The 18,076-nt window shown below is 45.0% G+C and overlaps 2 protein-coding genes across 2 annotated transcripts; one reads left to right on the forward strand and one right to left on the reverse strand.

Annotated features, from left to right (window-relative positions):
- Positions 1-872: 872 nt before the first annotated feature.
- syngr3a (synaptogyrin 3a) lies at positions 873-6,005 on the forward strand. The gene is made up of 4 exons (XM_035181828.2): positions 873-1,093; positions 3,875-4,109; positions 4,525-4,670; positions 5,650-6,005. Exons 1-4 carry the CDS (start codon positions 992-994, stop codon positions 5,857-5,859), a joined length of 693 nt encoding a protein of 230 aa, XP_035037719.1. The 5' UTR covers positions 873-991; the 3' UTR covers positions 5,860-6,005.
- Positions 6,006-10,654: 4,649 nt separating this feature from the next.
- znf598 (zinc finger protein 598) lies at positions 10,655-17,904 on the reverse strand. Its single transcript, XM_035181775.2, has 12 exons — positions 17,517-17,904; positions 16,502-16,614; positions 15,544-15,673; positions 15,069-15,280; positions 14,751-14,968; positions 14,500-14,617; positions 13,989-14,176; positions 13,817-13,892; positions 12,829-13,724; positions 12,340-12,505; positions 12,083-12,230; positions 10,655-11,905 (listed from the first exon to the last, which is right to left on the reverse strand). Exons 1-12 carry the CDS (start codon positions 17,688-17,690, stop codon positions 11,531-11,533), a joined length of 2,814 nt encoding a protein of 937 aa, XP_035037666.2. The 5' UTR covers positions 17,691-17,904; the 3' UTR covers positions 10,655-11,530.
- Between the last annotated feature and the right edge of the window lie 172 nt (positions 17,905-18,076).

Genomic DNA, 18,076 nt, shown 5'->3' on the forward strand with positions numbered 1-18,076 from the left:
TGAATTAGGAGTCAGGCAGGAATTCTTCACTCCCTATATAGTTTGTCGTCGAAAGTCTTTAGGGCCTTTGAGGACAACATTTACTTTACCTTGGTAAAAGCTGCAGGGTCGTGTCTGCCTTTGACAAATAAGAAGTCATGCTTGCTGTGTGATTACATTCTATAATATAGACTATTTTATAGGCAGATTCCATTTTTGAAATGATAGTTTGGTATAATCTTGATGAAAAATCTAAACCTTTCTATCTGACCACCCTCATTCGGCACACACTGTATGGAATGATTGGGCGATCAGCTCCTGTTTACAGGTCTGGGCCTCAAGTTAACATCTCAATCCCGCCTGTCAACCAAAGGTGACCCCAATTTGTCTTGTGGTCTTTGGGCCAAATCCACCATTTACCACATGGGCCACCTTCACAGGTTCACATCCATATTACACTTATAGAGCACCGCGTGTTTGCCATTTATCTTGGGACAACTGGGCCACTTTAGGTCCACATCCATTTAGTCTGGGCCACATAAAGGCCAGAAGTGACCCATCGTTGCCGGAAGTGGCCCACATCCGTATGACGTGGAAAAAGAGGAAAAAGAGTGGAAGCAGTAATTTAAAGTAAAATACGCAGTTAACTGATGAAGAAACAATGAACAATGAAGACATTTTCCTATTTGTCATATTATAATTATTATTTCATCACTGTTTTGTTGTAATGTTTTATTCTATTGCTCAAGTTCCATGCAGTTGCTCTTTGTGACTGTTAGTGTTTAAAAACCAAATAAAGAGTTAATCATAAAAATAAACATACAGTCAGCCTGTATAGCGCGGGCACGATCTCGCCCCCCCCTTCCCACTCTACTCACCGTGACCGCCGCCGTGCCCGCGCGCCTCTGGGTGCGCGCATGCAGGACCCGTCCCTACAGCAGCAGCCTGCCGCGGAGCCGTGGAGCCGGGAGCGTGGAGCCGCCAGGAGCGCACCGAGAGAGAGCCACAGAAGATGGACGGAGCGGGATCGTTCGGAGCGGGCCGGACCGGGTCCAGCATCGACCCGATCACCTTCGCCAAGCAGCCGCAGACCATCCTCAGGGTGCTGTCATGGGTAGGAGCGCGTTTTCTTTTTTTATTAATTATTATTTATTGTGGTGCTGCTGTTTGTGTGTTTGTGCGCGCCTGTGTGTGTTTGGAGAGAGAGGGGGGCTCTGTGTTGTCGTTGCGGTGCCAGACTCGTGACGTGTTCTCACCGCAAACACAAGACCCCGCAAAACCCTGGCGCGGTTAATTAGCACCGTGCGTAAAATGGAATAAAACCCAGGAAATTGATGCTGGGTGTTTATGGATCGGTACAGGGTGTAACCCAGCAGGCCTGGTGGGCATCTGACACCATGACACTGGTTTCACTATACAGATGTTTATTTCACACATCTCCGTCCTCACCCACACGCTTTCATTTCAACACATTTATCCTGAACACGCGCAGATGTGCAGCAGAGCGAAACCGGGATGGACAGAAAAAGAGAAATTCATATTCAGCAGCCTGCTCGTCCCCGCTGCTGATCACAATCATGATTCTATTTCTGCATGTAAAACACAATTGCGTTATTTACCACACACACACACACTCACACACGGTTTTTAATCTCAATCACATCATCAGCTCATATGATTTTTTGCCGATTTACCCTGAAACGGTCGTCGTCCCGTCACCTCACCTGTGATTGGTCCGCGGACTCCATTACGCACGCATGCAGGGGCCGCGCGGAGACGCGTCGTGCCCTGACGTTTGATGTAGCGCGTCACCTTTGGATGACACGGAGAACATCTTCCTCACCAGCACCGAGGACTGACATGAAACAAACACAGAGAGCAAGTCATCCTCATCCTCATCATCCTCATCACGAGCTCTGTGCTGGTTGTGTTCCATTTGTTGCTTTAAAGCTCAGGTGAGGAGGATTCATCACTGAGCTCCCATCACATCGTCAACATGGCTGCACCAGTGCATATGAACCATGTTGTAACTGAACAATGGGGCTTTTTATAATTACTCTGGTGGTTATAGTGGTCAGAAGTAAAGGCATTAAAGGTTAAGCGTGTAGAATGTAGTGACATCTAGTGGTGACGTTGCATGTTGCAGCTGAATACCCCTCACCCCCCCCAAACATGATAGAGAACCTGTGGTAGCCTTCAGTTGGTACTGTAAAAAAACATGGCGGCCTCCGTAGAGAGGACCCGCTCCTGGTGTTAATATAAAGTATTTAAATATAAAGGAACCATTCTAGTGTAAAGAAAAGAACAATATGTACAATTTAGATGAAACACACTAGTAAGAAAACATCACTATTCAATTTCCGCCAATAGATCCCTTTCACCTAAATCTTACACACTGAACCTTTAAATGTAAATGAGTTAATCACAATAGGAATCAATCAGCAGGTGAGCAAATGTTAGAGATATTCTCACTTCAACCTCTTATTTTCTTTGCATGTTGCCAAATCTGCTTTTCTCTTCATCTTCACATCATCCTACACACAGAGAGAGTCTAATTATAAAGCGAATAAAGAAGGGGGAGGTAATGCAAATAAAATAAAATAAAAGGAACTAAGACAAAATGTACGAATCAATGTTGTCTTCTACAACCAGGAAGCATGAGTGAATGAGCACATGGGCCCGACGGCCTCCTTATTTTCAATCAAACAACACCAGATTCCACAGAGTTATAGATACGAGTTCCTTAAATGTGTCTGATTTCTTTCTCATCAAGATCCATAAGTTATTCTTTGAGAAATCGATGTCTGGTAATGATGAAGAAAGCTGAAACAAATTCCTAGATTCACTCCCTGATCTGGATCGGCACTAAAAATGAACGAGTTCTTCCCTGACCCTTCTCTTACCCTGACATCCAAGTTTCCTGGTAATCCGTCCAGTTTTATTGTGTAACCTTGCTCACAAACCTACCAACCAACAAACAGACAGACTTGGCAGAGTTAAAAAAGTAAATGCCAGAGAAAAACAGTCAGTAGTTGACTTTCCCTCAAAGTAAATCCTCCATGTTCTCCTCCTTCATCCACTCTCTACACGCTCTCGTGTTTTAAAATCCTGCCATGTGAAAGTTTCTCCTTCCATTTTGGAGATGCAGCACTTTGACACATAAGCGGCTTCACCAGACGGATTCATGAAAAGCACCAGTTTGTGTCTGCGCAGATTATATCCACACATGTGATTAGTTTAAAATGTGGACCTGACATTATCCCATTGTGTGCACCTCCACCATCATATGACCCAAACCCCCAAGTGTGAGCACATTTCTGTGTGTGTGTGTGTGTGTGTGTGTGTGTGTGTGTGTGTGTGCACATGGCCCTATTCTGCCATGCAGCGTTAGTCAGCTGATCAGTGTCAGTGTGTGAGTCCGGAGCAAAGGCAGTGAGAGGAACGACAGAGGAGAAACCAGAGAGATCACACGCAGCTATAGTGGTGTTATTGATAAGACTGGAATTTACTAATGAGGGGGAGTGAAAAGTGGCAGAACGCGAGCCCATAGCAACCTTTATCGCGTTTCCTCACTCGGCACACACGCCGCCTCGGGACGATGTGATTCTTAAGGGGAAGTGAAGCATCCACCTCTTCAGTCAGTCGAGGAGGAGAGAGAGAGAGAGAGAGAGAGAGAGAGGAAATTAGGTTAATGCTTCTGGTCTAAGCCACTCTCTCTCTCTCTCTCTCTCTCTCTCTCTCTCTCTCTCTCTCTCTCTTTCTCTCTCTCTCTCTCTCTCTCTTGTAGTGCTGCCACAGTCCTGTTTCCAGTGGGCCTGTGTTTCTGCTCGTAAAAGAGACAAGGAGAGAGATAATCATTCGAACGTTAACATCCCTCTCTTCTTTCCGTCTTCAGATATTTTCCCTGGTGGTCTTCGCCTCCATCGTGAACGAGGGCTATGTCAACATGGGCAGCGAGCGTCTCCACTGCGTCTTCAACAAGAACGCCGACGCCTGTAACTACGGCGTGTTCGTGGGCCTCGTGGGCCTGCTGGCGTGCTCCTTCTTCTTCCTCCTCGACTACAAGTTCTCCTCCATCAGCTCTGTCAAAGACAGGAAGAAGGCCATCATGCTTGAGATTGGCTTCTCAGGTGAGGAGGTGAAACCGAGTTGACAAGAGGAAGCACTGTTTTCAGTCCCGTGGAGATGTTTCACGATGGGAGTGGCTCGTTATACTCAGTGGCTCGTTATATTCAGTGGGCCAACTTTAGAGACACATAAGCCATAAATAGTCTCCTTTTAAGCGCTTGATCAGTTTCAAAGGCAGGATTGAAAGGGATTTCCCCAAAACACCCAGCACATTCACTTCTTTGTTTCAGCTGAATGCTTTCATGCACGAGAACAAGAGAAATGAAACCTGTAAACTCACTTTAAAGGGTCACAGAGATGAGAAAGTATTTTTGATTTCGAAAAAGGGAACAACAAGCAGCTTCAGGTGGCTACGACGTGAAAAACTGTATGTTATCATCTTCGTCTGTGTTGTGACACGATGTCGTGTTCCGACAGGTTTCTGGACCTTCCTGTACTTTGTAAGTTTCTGTTTCCTGGCCAATCAGTGGTCTCGGACCACGGCTGATGAGCTGCCACTCAACGCGGGGGCGGACGCAGCTCGGGCAGCAATCACCTTCTCTTTCTTCTCCATAATCACCTGGGTGAGGACGTGCAACTCCACACACACACACTCACACATATGCAACAATACAAACACAACCTTTGTGGATATTAAAAAAAAGTTATACAAGGTGCAGATACAAAGCCTTAGTCGGAAGTAAAGCAAATCACAGTCCTGCAGGTTCTCTAGAATCAGGGATGAATCAGGACCTACGACAGAAACAAATGAGTTACTACAAAATAATCTTAAAGTTAAACTACACGATCTACGTTTAAGGAAATCACTAGGAAACTAAACTGAACTCTGGGATCAGGAGTTGGACATTCCTTTTTTCACTGAGCTGTTTGACTTTGAAGAGAAAAATTAACATGACTTCAAACAAAGCCTCAGGATTAAGGCCTCCTCCTCCTCCTCCTCCTCCTCCTCCTCCTCCTCCCGATCAGTCGCGCCCCTGTTTGATCCATCCATGACCCGAACTGGTTATGCATCTGCCGAACCACAGTTAATCTTGTGCACTGAACCTTTACTTTAAGTTTGGAGGTGTATCAACATCTTTGTGTTAAAGGGATATATTTGGATACACGAAAATTATAAAATAAATATGAATAATATGAAGCCAGCAGCCAGTTAGCTTAGCTTAGCACAAAGACTGTAAACAGGGGGAAACAATTAGCCTAAGTAAGTCACCCTCTGCTGGTCATTTGACAGAATAAAGGTTCTGGGCTCTTCCGCATTGGCTTCACTTTCCTGACCCAGAGTTTGTGTCTTTTTTTTAAAATACACAGTCAAGCTAGCTGTTTCCACCAGTTTCCAGTGGTTGTAATTATTTAATAACTACAATATAACTACTATAAATAGAATAAAAACACAAATTCTGGCTTTAAAAGATGGTTTCCTGCCTAATATCTGCTTATGAATACTGAACGTTTGTAATTTCTGTGTCTTACTTGGATTGGTGCAGCAACAAGAGCTTTTCTTAACGATGCTCCTCTCTCTTTCCACCCTGCTGCCCCCTGTAGGCGGGTCTAACGGTGCGTGCGGTCCAGAAGTATCTGCTGGGCACAGACATGACCCTGTTCACCACGGAGCACATGGATGGCGGCGCCCCCACCCAGCCGTACCCCTCCAATTCACCAGTAGGCGTAACCACTGAGACCATAGAGACCTACCAGAGCCCACCTTTCACTGAGAACAACGCAGCACCCACATACCAGGTTCCCATTTACTAGAGCTGACAGACCCGATGGTGGAAGAGGAAGCTTTGGGGGGGAAGGGTTGAAAAGTTAAAAAGAAAAATCACTTTCTGTGATGTTACACGTGCAGTTGTTTATGTGTTGATCTGATTTTTCTGCAACTGTTAAAAAAATGGCCTCCGCTTCTCCGTCTCCTCGTCTCGTTCCCTGTTCCTTCCTCAACATTCCAGCTCCGTCGGCACTTTTCCAGACGCGTAGTCGTGTTGAACGCAGCGTCCTCGGATCAGAGCGGATGAAAAGAAATGAAAAATAAAGAAATACCAAGAAGAGGAGATAAAGAAGAGGAGGCCGCTTTGCAGTATTCAAACACTATTTTGTCAAAAGAAAAAAACAGATGAAGGCATTAACGATTGAGCGACTCCACCACAAAGCCGTGTTTGGTTACTAAATAAAGCGCCGCAGAGGGCACTCACATGTGGCACCTTCACCCATCTTCCTCCTTTCATTCATCCAAGCCGTTACGGGGGAATGTTTCTTTAGCTACACGCGCTCTGGCCGTTCCTCCCTCGTTCCCCGCTGCAGTGAAACGTGACCACGTGTGTTGAATCTGCATGTTTCCAAAACTTAGACATCAACTAAGTGCCATACTGTGCTGTGCGTCTCAGACAGTGACTTAATTTAGTAGATTTTCACATGCTGTAAAAGTAAAAAAGAAAAAAACAACGATGACAATGTTTCGTGACCAAGTGCAATATCTCACATTCTTATGTAGGTAGGTATGTACCGTAGCGTAGGTAGGCTAGTTACCGCCAGATTAAGTTCAGGCACTGTCTCAAATTACTGACACGACTTTGAATTGTACTCGCAAAATCTCAGGCAAGTGGGACACGGAGAAATTGTCGATCTAAATTGTTGAGCTTCCCCCGGTGAAGTTTGTCGGACGTCGTATCGAACAGATTCATCCGCAAAGCTCCTCGCTGATTTATATATATCGTTACGCCATCTTTTTGTCTTCCTTGGTATTTTGAAGTCCATTATTCTACAGGAAAACAACATCGCAATGCAAACTATTCCTCGAGGACGTTGTCACGATAGCTCCAAGGGTCACTTTTCAGTTATATATCGGTCTCAGGCACGGATGAACACGACAAATGGGTTTAAAACGCACAGATTCAGTGCAACATCCTAGAAAAAGACGTAAAATGACAGCAAAGGGAAAAATAAAGCGACGTGAAACTACCAAAAGAGGCTAAAAAATGCCGATAGAGAGACGCAAGACGACCCGACTTTCCATGTGGGGTGTGGGGGCTTTTGCTGTGTTATCTCCAAATCCATCCATGGTGCCAATGTCTGTATGTCACAGTATTTTGAGACAGTGCCCTGTGTTGAGTGTCGTACGTTTAAATTGGGGCAAGTGGGGAGATTCAAGTCAGGTGTGTTTATGTTTACGTTTTAGAAGCTGCCAAACTGCCCTGTGTTCTTATTGCTGTCCGTTGATTACCACGTTACTACTTCGTTGTTAATGTCCATGGGATTTGACGTAATCACAGTGCAAAGGGGCCGGGGGCAACAGATGAGCTTTGATCCTGCGAGGTGGGGGTGGGGAGGTCAGGTTGTCGGATCAGTACAGTCTCAGGCAAAAGCAAAAAAAAAAAATGCCATCTACCAGGAGATGGGGAGAGTAATTTGTTGCCATGGTGACAGGGGGCGGAGGTGGGTGGATGTGGGTCACTAATGATGTAGATAGTAATCATGCCAACGATGTCGGTGTGTAGCAGTGTCTCTTGTGTCGTGGTTCACATACACTCGCCATCAGTGAATATGTATTCTCCGTGTGTGTGTCTGTGTGTGTCTGTGTGTGTGTGAGTGAGGACGTCCACGTACAAGTGTGTAAGTGCACGTGCGTACGCGTGCATGAGAGAGACACGTGGGTCCTGCGTGTTCGTGTGAACTTTGTGACGCTTAAAAGTTATTTTCTTGAGCGTGCGTTTGTCAGAGTTTTAGTGCAGAGGAGGAAAATCATAAATCTGTTGGGAGCATTCGATAATTTCCACCGAATAACAATCGTCTTTCTGCAGAATATATTATATCAGTGTCTCAGTCAAAATATCTCAAGCTACGAAATGAAAAGAAATGACTTTTTCTGTGTTTCTTTGACGATGAAAAGAGCCAAATATGAAAACTTCCTGTTAAAGTGAATCGACCTGTAGAATATCTCGCCTGTTCTTCTATCTGATCCCATGTAGGCGGCGCCCCCTGCTGACCTGAGTAGACTCTGCAGCAGAGGGATCGCTGAGGCTCTCCTGAGTTTTCAAAGTAATCATGATTATAATGCATGGAATTGTTGTATAGGACTCATTATATATTGAATACTGTGTCATTCTTAAGTTGACTCCACAGTGTTTTGCAAAGTGAGACTCGCCGGCCAATGACGCAGCTGACAGGATTCCCTCTTGTGTTGTATTAATCGCTGTTTGTTATCAGAACTGTCCCCAAACAACTTTCTCTTTAGTGACGTTACCTCGAGCTCATGATCTTGTTAATCACATCAATACATGCACGAGTGTGTATATCTTTTTTAAACATCCAGGGGGGGAAATATGTGTCCCCTGATGTGGACTTTAAATCTCCAAAACCTCAAATCCGACACCAGAATCCAGGAGCCTGAGCTGCAGGACGCTTTAATTTCTGTTATGAAAGCTAATAGACAAAACAGGAGACAGTGTTTAAAGCAACTTCTTCTTATTAGAGGTTTAGAGGTAAGTCATCAACGTATAGAGTTGTTCTGTAGGTAAACGGAGATAAAGCCCTATCTGTTCTATACTTTGCTAGTTCAATCACTTAAAAGTACTAAAAACAAAGAGCATGGGTTTCTGCATTTTTCTTTCACCTGACTATCTGTGAATGGGTAGTTCAGTGAGTGATCGACTTGAACTGAGGGATATTTTGGGAAATAGTGCAACACTGGGTGCTGGAATTTGACTGGTTGGGGTTTTAGATTTCCAAATACTTTCAGGTACTCGTGTGTGGTGGTGGGATGCTGTTAGATCTATGTGGAGCTGTTAAAGGTCTACACTTGTGGTTCTTTTTTCATTTTTTGGATTGATGGACTCCTCGTGTTTCAGACAGTCACTCGTTTTTGTTTTCATCACATCTGGCATTATTGCTCATTGTCTCCATCAGGTTTGACTTTGCCTGATAATACGCAGCTTTTCACAAGCGGACGCTCAAATGTCACGTGTCTGTGTTGGGTGAAGTCAGGCCCCTGCACACAAATGCACTGTCATGCTGCAATAATGTTGAATGGGATGATCATCAAACCATTTAACGCACTTAAACTCTGAAATCACCTAAATGTAGTGGTTTGCATCATTAGTGGCTGAGTCTGTCCTGATTCCTGTCTGGGATTTAAAGCTAAATAAGTGTTAACAGAGACAGAGTTTATTGTCCATCGTATAGTAAAGGAAATCAATTTAAAATCTTATGTTCATCAATAATTTAAATTATATACAAGCATGCGGAAATATGAAAAACCACAACTGTAGTCCTTTAACTCTGGGGTTATGTTGGCCTGCTAGTAACCAGCTGAATGGTTGGGTGTGACTGGGGTACTGATGGAGGTACTATTGGGGTACTGTCGGGTTGTATTATTGTTCTCAGTGCTTCAGTCTCTTCAGTCTGTGTGGTAGATAAAAAATAATACAAGCATATGTGTTTTGTGCTCTGGCCCATGTACACTACTGTGGTTATTGGTCGATTGTAAAATACAGTACGTTATTGAAGTAAATGGAAACTGTGTGTGATGATGTCCAAGAATTGGTTTGTCCTGTATTAATGAAAAAAAAATAAACAATGATAATAGTAATTATTTATTAACTAGAATGCACTCTTTGTTGGAAATACTTTGTTTGACCGTCAGCACCGAAATCAAAGCTTTGTGTGACGTTTTGTTCGACGGACACAAAAAGGTTCTGATCTGTAGTAAAGCCAGTGCCATCACCTGTGGGGATTCCAGTATAATACAGTTTGTTGATGTTAAAATATCTCCCCCATATAACACTGATGATAAAAAAAACATTTTAACTCCATCGACCCAACAAGTGAACACTGATTTTTGTGTGCTCCCCCTTTAACATGTTTCTTCTGGGTCGTTTCTTCCTGTTCTGAAGGCGTTTGACCTCTTCAGTGTAAAAACGCTGTGTACAGAGATGTGTGTCACTGTCTATTACCTGAATGTCTCCGGACTGCAGTCTGACCGTCACTCGAAATAAAAAAGAGACCATGTTTTGGACTGCCTGTTTCTGTCCCTGAGTTTCATGTGTGACGTCCGGACCACTTAGGAAACCATTGATCAACTCCACTCGGGATAATCGCTCTAAACTAGTTGAGGAAATACCAGTTGTAGATTTCTTTTTCACTATTTTAGGAATGAAGTGAGGAGCAGAAAAATCAGTTGATGAATTTTTTATTAATGTAAACAAATGTTCCCTTTTAGAAATTGATCCGAGTATGTCTGCAGTTCTTTTCAGCTAGTTTCACTTTCTCCATGCACAGTAAGAATTAATGCTAATACACACCACTGCACTACAAACAGCTGATTAGGAAGGAAAGGATGGTACATCGATTATTAAGCATACAACTAGTGAAATTGTTTATTTAATTGCAATTTTTCCTAATCAATCGGGTGATTTTGTCCATTAAACATGAGGAAACAGTCTCCACCAATGTCTCATTATTATAACCTGGAGACTTAAATAGAAACGGAGCTTCATGTCATCATTTCATCCTTGAAAAGAAAAGATACACGGTGAAAAACAGGCAAGGACACATGTTCATTGTTTAGGATTTTTTAGTTTCCATTTGAAAATTTGTGCAACACCACTTCTCCGATTGATCAGCCCATCAGTCAACTAAGAAACCAGATCCACTGGCGAGTGACATGAACAGAATAAATGAAAATTGTACACAAAAATCATACAAAATTTAAACCGTGAACCATATTTGTTCTAATTAATCTTTCTTCCTGCCACCCACCCTCCCTCCCTCCCTCCTTCGCCTCTGACAGGGAACAACCTCGTCACTCAAACACTTTCCTCTCTTTGAACCAGCCGACATTAAAAAGCAATTAAACAGCTAAAGTTAAATAAGTTTGTAGCTAAAAATGTTGAACTGAAGACGTCTGTTTATTTTGTTATTTAAACAAACAGCCCCTCTGGGGAATTATACAGAAATATTACCCGATTTTGACATAACATCAGATTCTTTTGTTATCTGTGTGAAAGCACAACGAATGATGCTACAAAATGTAACTCAATACAATTTTGTCTTAGGAAGCAGAACATTCTTCAAGTAAAGCCTTAGCTTGTCTCCCATTAAATAAAATGATGGTTGTGGTTATACAAAGCCGGCGGCAACCAGAGACGTCCTCGAAGGATGCGAGCTGAAGGAAAAGTTGAGCTGGAGCAACCCAGTGACACTGTGAAACCGTTCACGCAAACCGATCAATATAACCCTCATCAGAAAGTAAAAACACCATCAACCTTCTTTAATTCAGCTTCACTATGGAGATATAGACCCCGAGCTCCTCTGAGACACGCTCACGCAGGAAACAGGCGCCTGTTTTACATACTGGCTTCTGCAGGGCTTTGACAGGGCGACAGGGGCCACTGAAAATACACCCATGATGGCAAACGGAGCAGACGAGGGGCTAGCTAATGATGCGGCTAATCGACTGCAAGGAAGGAAATTCATCAGTATCCCTGATGTGCAGGGTCTTGTGGGAGTTGAAGTCTTTGCGGGCCAGCACCTGTCTGCAAGTGGGGCACACCTGACATTCCAGCTCAGCTGCTATGCTGGCCACACTGGTTGGCATCTGCCAGGCGTTCTTCTTGTTCTTGTTCTTCTTTCCTCCCCCACTCCCCGACTGTTTCTCCAGGGCCTTGCAGTCTGCGTGGGCGCTCAGCAGCTCCTGCTGCTTGCCGGTGTCCGGCAGGAGCACCAGCAGCTCGTTGAAGATGCAGTTAAAGTCTTCTCCGAGCAGGTCCTTACAGCTGCAGTGATACTGAGCTCCTGATACCACACCCTAGGAATAAAGATTCAAGTTATCAAAAGTTTTTTTGGAAAGTTTCTGTTCTAAACCCTGATTCTTTGTTGTAATAATTATTGATGTACAATTTAAAAATACACAGTTCCAGGAGAAGCTAGTGATTAATAGATGAGAGTTCAACATCTGTAAAAGATTCTCATTATTTTAACTTACTTGTCTGAACTGTGCAGAGTAGTTTTTAAACTGGTTGAACTTTGTCTCATCGTCGCGGAGGTACATCCTAATGGACTGGATCAGCTCCAGATTTCTCTGGTGGAAGTCTTCTGGCACTAGGTAACCACTGCTTGACAACTTGGGCAGCCTGGAGGGGACGAATACATGAGTAAAACACATTTTGTAATAGAGCAAGGAACTGGGTCAACGGTTTAATCACCAAAATCTAGATTTGTTAAACACAAACAGCCGCTTACAGGTTGACTGCAGAAGGAGCCGGCTCCACCACGTTGCTGTTGAGGGGGATCCCAGTGAAGCCTGGTGGAGGCTTCGGGCCTGAGAGTCCCAGACCAGGTGGAGGTGGGGGCATTGTGGAGGAAGAGGCAGGAGCTGAGGCCTTCATCGGGAAGGAGGACTTGAAGCCTGACAGGTAAAACACTGAGTGAGCTCCTAGGGTTTAAGTCAATGGGTGCGCTCCGTACGCAGACCTGAATGGACAGCTCTGAGAGGCAGCAACATGCGTGTGCAAACAGCATTGTAATTGTAAATGATTTAGCATAAAGAAAAAACAATTCACACCCCCAAAATTAAACTTGAATTGAACAGTTTTTCATGGCATCTTTACAAGTTGCTGATGTTTGATTATCTGTGAATAGAGATTGGATGTAAAACAAAAGATAATAATAGAATATTGAAGATAACAGCATGCTGTACTTTACTAATAAAGTTATTATTCTTATTATTACCTGGTGGAGGTTTCTTTGTCATGAGAGCAGGAAAGTCCTCCTCTTGATGAAGAGGAGGGTCTGTGTTGGGAGGAGGGTTCACTGCTACTGTCTCCTTACTAATGGGTGGCGATTTCTCAGTGTGGCCATTTGTCAATCCGCTCATCGGTGCCGCTGTCACAGTGCTAGAAAGCGGCTTGTTGCGTTTTTTCTCAGGGACGTTCTCCTTCTGTGCAGCCGTTTCCACAGAGATTGTATTTACAGGTGTCGTCACAGTCGAAGACACAGACGAGGAGGGAGCAGCCGTGTTCTTCTGCGGTTTTTTCTTCTTGCTGGCTTTGGAGGTAAAGACATCGGGGTTGGGGGTCAGGTTTGAAGGGCTGGAGGTCATGGTGGAGGGTTTGCTGTTGCTGTTGCTGCTGCTGCTGTTGTTGCTGCTGCCTCCTTTAACGGTGAGCAGAGAGGAGATATCCAACATGGTGGGCACTGAGCGGAACTCCTGCTGCGTCAATCCTCCGCTCTCATCATCTGAGGAAAGAGGAACTGCCTTCCCGTTCTCCCCTACTTTCTTTTTCCTCCTTGAAGACAATGAAGCGGAGGAGGAGAGGAGCTGAGGGCCAGAGGAAGCAGATGAGAGGGGAGGCGGTTGTCTGGAGGAAGGTGGAGGATGGATGACTGGTTTGGCTACGGCCGTCTTGCTGGACCAAGCAGACTTGGTGCCTGCTGTGGGTCTGAGGGGGCGCAATTTGGACACAAGAGCAGGAAAATCCTCCTCTTGGAAAGAGGAAGTCTTCCTAGGTGGTGCAGAGTAAGCCGGGGTCATGAGGGATGTCACAGCAACAGCTGACAGGCTCGGGAAATCGTCTTCCTTCAAAGCTACAGGGGCGACTGGAACTACTACAGGAGCTGGCTTTACACTGGAGGGAGACACACAACAAGAGAGATTGAACATTTCAGCTCACTTAAGTAATGCAAGACTTTTGGTTTTGTACTGTGTATAAAATATTACATGGGTATTGCAGCTGTGGCTCCCAAAACTGGGAAGTCATCCTCTTCTCCTGGATTACTGCTCTTCATTGTTCTGACTGTCAAAGAGGTGACAAGAAACGTGTCAGAATCACTAACCTTCACAACTTAAACACATAAAAGCACTTGGAAAAACATCTTTTAGCTTTTGTCACCTGGAGGTTTGGTTGTCGGCTCAATGGGTCCGTTCCTGTGTCTGGGCTCTTCTAGTTCTATTCTCTTTGTCCTCTCCTCTCTGCAGTGTTTGGGAGTGCTCCTCTCCTGCACTGCTCCTCTCTCCTCCTGTCGACTCATCGCCATGGAGGCCCTCATGGCAGCTTCCATCTGCCTGTCCTCGTCCTCTCTGCAAGGACAAACACACATTTACAGTCAAATGCAACAACAAGCATGACAAATATACACAAGGACTGAAAATGGGCTAGAAGTCACTTCCAACAGCAACTAAAGATAAGATTGAACAGTAATACAAAATAAACAGTGAAGCATTCAGTGAATGACAAGTGCTACATTTAAATACCGCACAGAGGTAAATAGAAAAACACTCACACACACACACAGATAGATAGAATGTGTGCATGTGTACGAAAGAGACAATGTCATGTGACCATTAAATATTATTATACAGATTCTCATGTATTAGACACAGAACTGATGGTTTAGACTCACCGGGAATATCTCCAGCTCTTCTGTCCCCCTCCCCCTCCTCCTCCTCCTCCCCCATGAGGCCTTCCTCTTCCTCCTCGATTGTGACGCATCTCCTCATAGTCCTCTCCTGTCATTACACCTGCGGATATACGCACCCTCCTTTTATTTCACATTCATTGCCTTCATCACACAGTTATATTAACAATAATCCTATTCAAATGTCCGGTACTGTGAATGGTGAAAAACAACAAAACAACGCTCTCCTCACCAACCTTCATTTCTCCTCTGTGGTCTCGGGGCGTAGTTGAACTGCAGGTCGATGTGGCGGTTCTGTCGAGCCTCTGCCCGGTTCTTGCTGTGTGCTCCAGCCTTGTGGGCCTTGTAGTCGATCTCAGAGCGGAATGCATGGGTGAACTGTTCTGAGGCACAGCGCCCTTCCTCACACAGGTAGTGACTCTCTCGGAAGTGCTCGCTCAAGTACAGGTAATCACTGTCGGCCACAGGGTGAAAAGTTAAATTATAAATAAACAACTGGCTTTCACCAGTTGAAGATTCCTGACCAAACAGGTCTGTGAAACAGCAATACACACCTGTAGTATTCCTGAGAACCGTCTGCATCGCAGAAGTGGCAGAAGTAGTGGTCCCTGCGCAAGTGTTTCAGCAGCTCGTCATTATCGAGGTATCGGTCATCGCAGAACTTGCAGAGCGGGTGTCCTCTGTGACTGGTGTCGTCTGGGTCTCCATGTGCTCTATGACGTGCCAGCTCCTTACGGTTGTACCACTTCCGTTCATGGGTGAAGATCTGGCGGGAGAGTTTAAAGAATAAGGGTCTGACAGCGCTATAATGTTGATGTTGTGTCAAGAAAATGTCCTCAAAAGAGTTTTATATAAGAAAACACATGTATTTTCACCTGGCCTGGGAAACTGCAATATTCATTATACTTGAAAATAAAAAAGGTTTATATCTGATGCGTTTTCTATAGATGTAAAATGGCCTTAAACTGCTTCTAATAACTAGTTCCTATTTGATGTACTTATACATGTGGTGGACCTGGAAAGACTAACCTTGAGATGCTTTGAGCAGAGCTTACAGCAGAAGAGCTCGTGCTGCTTCCTCATGTGCTGCTCCAGCTCCTCAAACCTGGCGAAGATCTTTGGCTCTGGACAGCGGACACACTCTGACAACATCAGATGCCTGAGAAAACACACGACATGTGATAAGAAGCTAATCCAAAAGGTCCTGGTAAAATGGTGGAAGTCATCCGGGCAAAAAAAGCCAGTTATATACAAGAACAAGAAAAGTCAAACAATAAGAGTCAATTATAATTTAGGTACATAGAGAAAGTTTAGGTGCATGCTCTCTTGACAGTAACTGCATCCTTACCTGCTTGCCAGACGGTATATTCCCACACATACATAAAAAACAAAAATACTTGCTTAATGCAAAATTGGTATTTGCAATGCAATGCAGAGAAGTAGCTGTTGTAATTTGGAGACAGGAGGAGAGGTAGTTAAAAACAAGAGCACATTATGGAATAGTATCATGAGGAGACAATGCTGGAGCTATTGCTTAATTCACGCTCCTACTTTTAGTCGTTTCTGTGCGTCAAGTCAATCAGACTCCTGCATGCCTAAGATGACAAAGTTGCTTTTCAGAATATAGGTGTGTGGCATTAGTCACTTTAAGTACAGTTGTGTGTGTGTGTGTTGCCATTTTAAAGTTTACACGTCATGGTCAAAGAGATGTGGTTTTTGGAAGGTCTCCGGTAGAAAACCACAATCTTATTACTGTGCGTATTAGTGTATATTTAGTTAACTTTCCATGTAATTACATTGGGTAATTTTTTTCAATTTTGCATCCATCACGTGTACCATCGACACACCCACTCGCTCGCACTGAACTTTCCAAAAATATGAATGTGAGGGAAAAGTTCTGGAAAATGTGCAGGGCAATGGAATCTGACATTTGCCTTCTCACATACATCTGAAGAATTAGTCTGAACACAGTGGGGCAGAACCGCACCTGTACTGAGCGTGGATCCTCTCGTCTCCAAAGTAGATGTCGTGCTTCTTCTCACATGCAAACTGCTGGAAGGGCAGAGACGAGAAGGCCTCCAGCTTCTTCACAAACACCACCTGAGGGCAACGTGACAGTCGGGAAGAACATGAGAAAGGCTGCAATGCACAGTTGAAACTATTACTTATATCCTAAAGGCAGGTTTTGTAATGGGAAAGTAAAAACTCAGCTCATGCACCACTGCTATCCCACACTGTGTAGAGTACCCCGTGGAATTCTGGGAATGCACTTACTGTGCAAAGCCCAGAAGGGAAAGACAGTCACAGACAGGATCCATCAAATAAACCACAACAAGCAATACGCAGCTCTCAGTTTCGTTTTTAGGGAAGATGATCACAGGAGGGAGTGGCCCAGTTTGGCCCGTGTCACACGACACTGTCCACCTGGACTGGACATGAGCTAAAGTCCACTTATCTGACGCTGAGTGACACATGTCCGAGTCCCCGGAAGTAAAGGCCAGCTGACACACACACACAGGTATCTCATGTACAGAGGCCGAGGAAGCACAGTGAACCATGGGGCGTGCACGCGCTGGTTAACGTGAGAGTTTGACAGCTGACATCGACACAACAGTTTCATTTCATTGACACATTAAATAACTGAGATCAAATGAACACACTGTAGTCACGTGGTTAGTACAGTGACTTGGGACTTTTAAATGGAGCTTGCTAGCTAGCCCACATTAATGGAACTACCAGTGCTAGCTAAGCTAAGCTAAGCTAACGACAGCGAGAGAAAAACCAGTGAGCAGACGCCGCTGTTTGTAAAAAATGTTTTAACCAGCAGTGGTTTCCAATTCATAATAAAACCAGCTTTGACTGTACCCTTCAAACTCTGCTGCCCCCCCCCTCCCTCCCTCCTCTACAATCACCACCAGCACCGGGGGGGTGGTGGAGGACGCGGCCTAGCTAGCACGAACCGGGGCTCCATCCCCGGGCCACAGTGGCGGCGCGATGCCCACCTTGTCGAGCTCCTCGCGGCAGACGGCGCAGTACTTCTGCTCGCACAGCGCCCGCATCTTGGTGGAGCAGCGGTAGCAGACCGGGTGGTCGCACTTGCCCAGCGCGAAGATGTCGACCTCCTGGCAGCACAGGACGCAGTGCCTCTCCGTCTCCTTGGCGGGTGTGGGAGCCATGTTTGGTTGGGAAGAAGGAGCGAGTCGACCTCGAAGTGTTTGTTATTGCGGAGAGAGACGCGGCCGCTGGGATTCTTACGTAATGCTGAAAAGGGCTGCTGCTGCCGCTGCCGCTGCCGCCGCCGCGTTACGTACGTTACGTTTTTGTCCGACGTGTAAACCATGTGGACGGACGCAGCAGCGCGACTTAGACCCGTCCGGCTGCTGTGAGTCTGTGTTTCCGTGGTCCACGTGTGAAGCACAGTGAGAACCGGTGGATCACTGGACTTAGAGAAACGTTAACTACTGACACGCGCCTTAAAGCAAAGACAGAGATATATATGTGAATTATCTACGTGTTTACATCGATGGAGATCACGTGTAATTAACATTTAATCCAGGATTCT

The sequence above is a fragment of the Hippoglossus stenolepis genome, chromosome 16 (assembly GCF_022539355.2).
Source record: "Hippoglossus stenolepis isolate QCI-W04-F060 chromosome 16, HSTE1.2, whole genome shotgun sequence".
NCBI lineage: Eukaryota > Metazoa > Chordata > Actinopteri > Pleuronectiformes > Pleuronectidae > Hippoglossus > Hippoglossus stenolepis.

Excerpts from the sequence above, each read along its gene's own strand:
- syngr3a (XM_035181828.2), top strand. The coding sequence starts at position 992 with ATGGACGGAGCGGGATCGTTCGGAGCGGGCCGGACCGGGTCCAGCATC. Across the intron at positions 1,094-3,874 it reads TCCTCAGGGTGCTGTCATGG|ATATTTTCCCTGGTGGTCTT; the intron begins GTAGGAGCGCGT and ends TTCCGTCTTCAG. Across the intron at positions 4,671-5,649 it reads TCTTCTCCATAATCACCTGG|GCGGGTCTAACGGTGCGTGC; the intron begins GTGAGGACGTGC and ends TGCCCCCTGTAG.
- znf598 (XM_035181775.2), bottom strand. The coding sequence starts at position 17,690 with ATGGCTCCCACACCCGCCAAGGAGACGGAGAGGCACTGCGTCCTGTGC. Across the intron at positions 16,615-17,516 it reads GCCGCGAGGAGCTCGACAAG|GTGGTGTTTGTGAAGAAGCT; the intron begins GTGGGCATCGCG and ends CGTTGCCCTCAG. Across the intron at positions 14,618-14,750 it reads ACCACAGAGGAGAAATGAAG|GTGTAATGACAGGAGAGGAC; the intron begins GTTGGTGAGGAG and ends GTATATCCGCAG.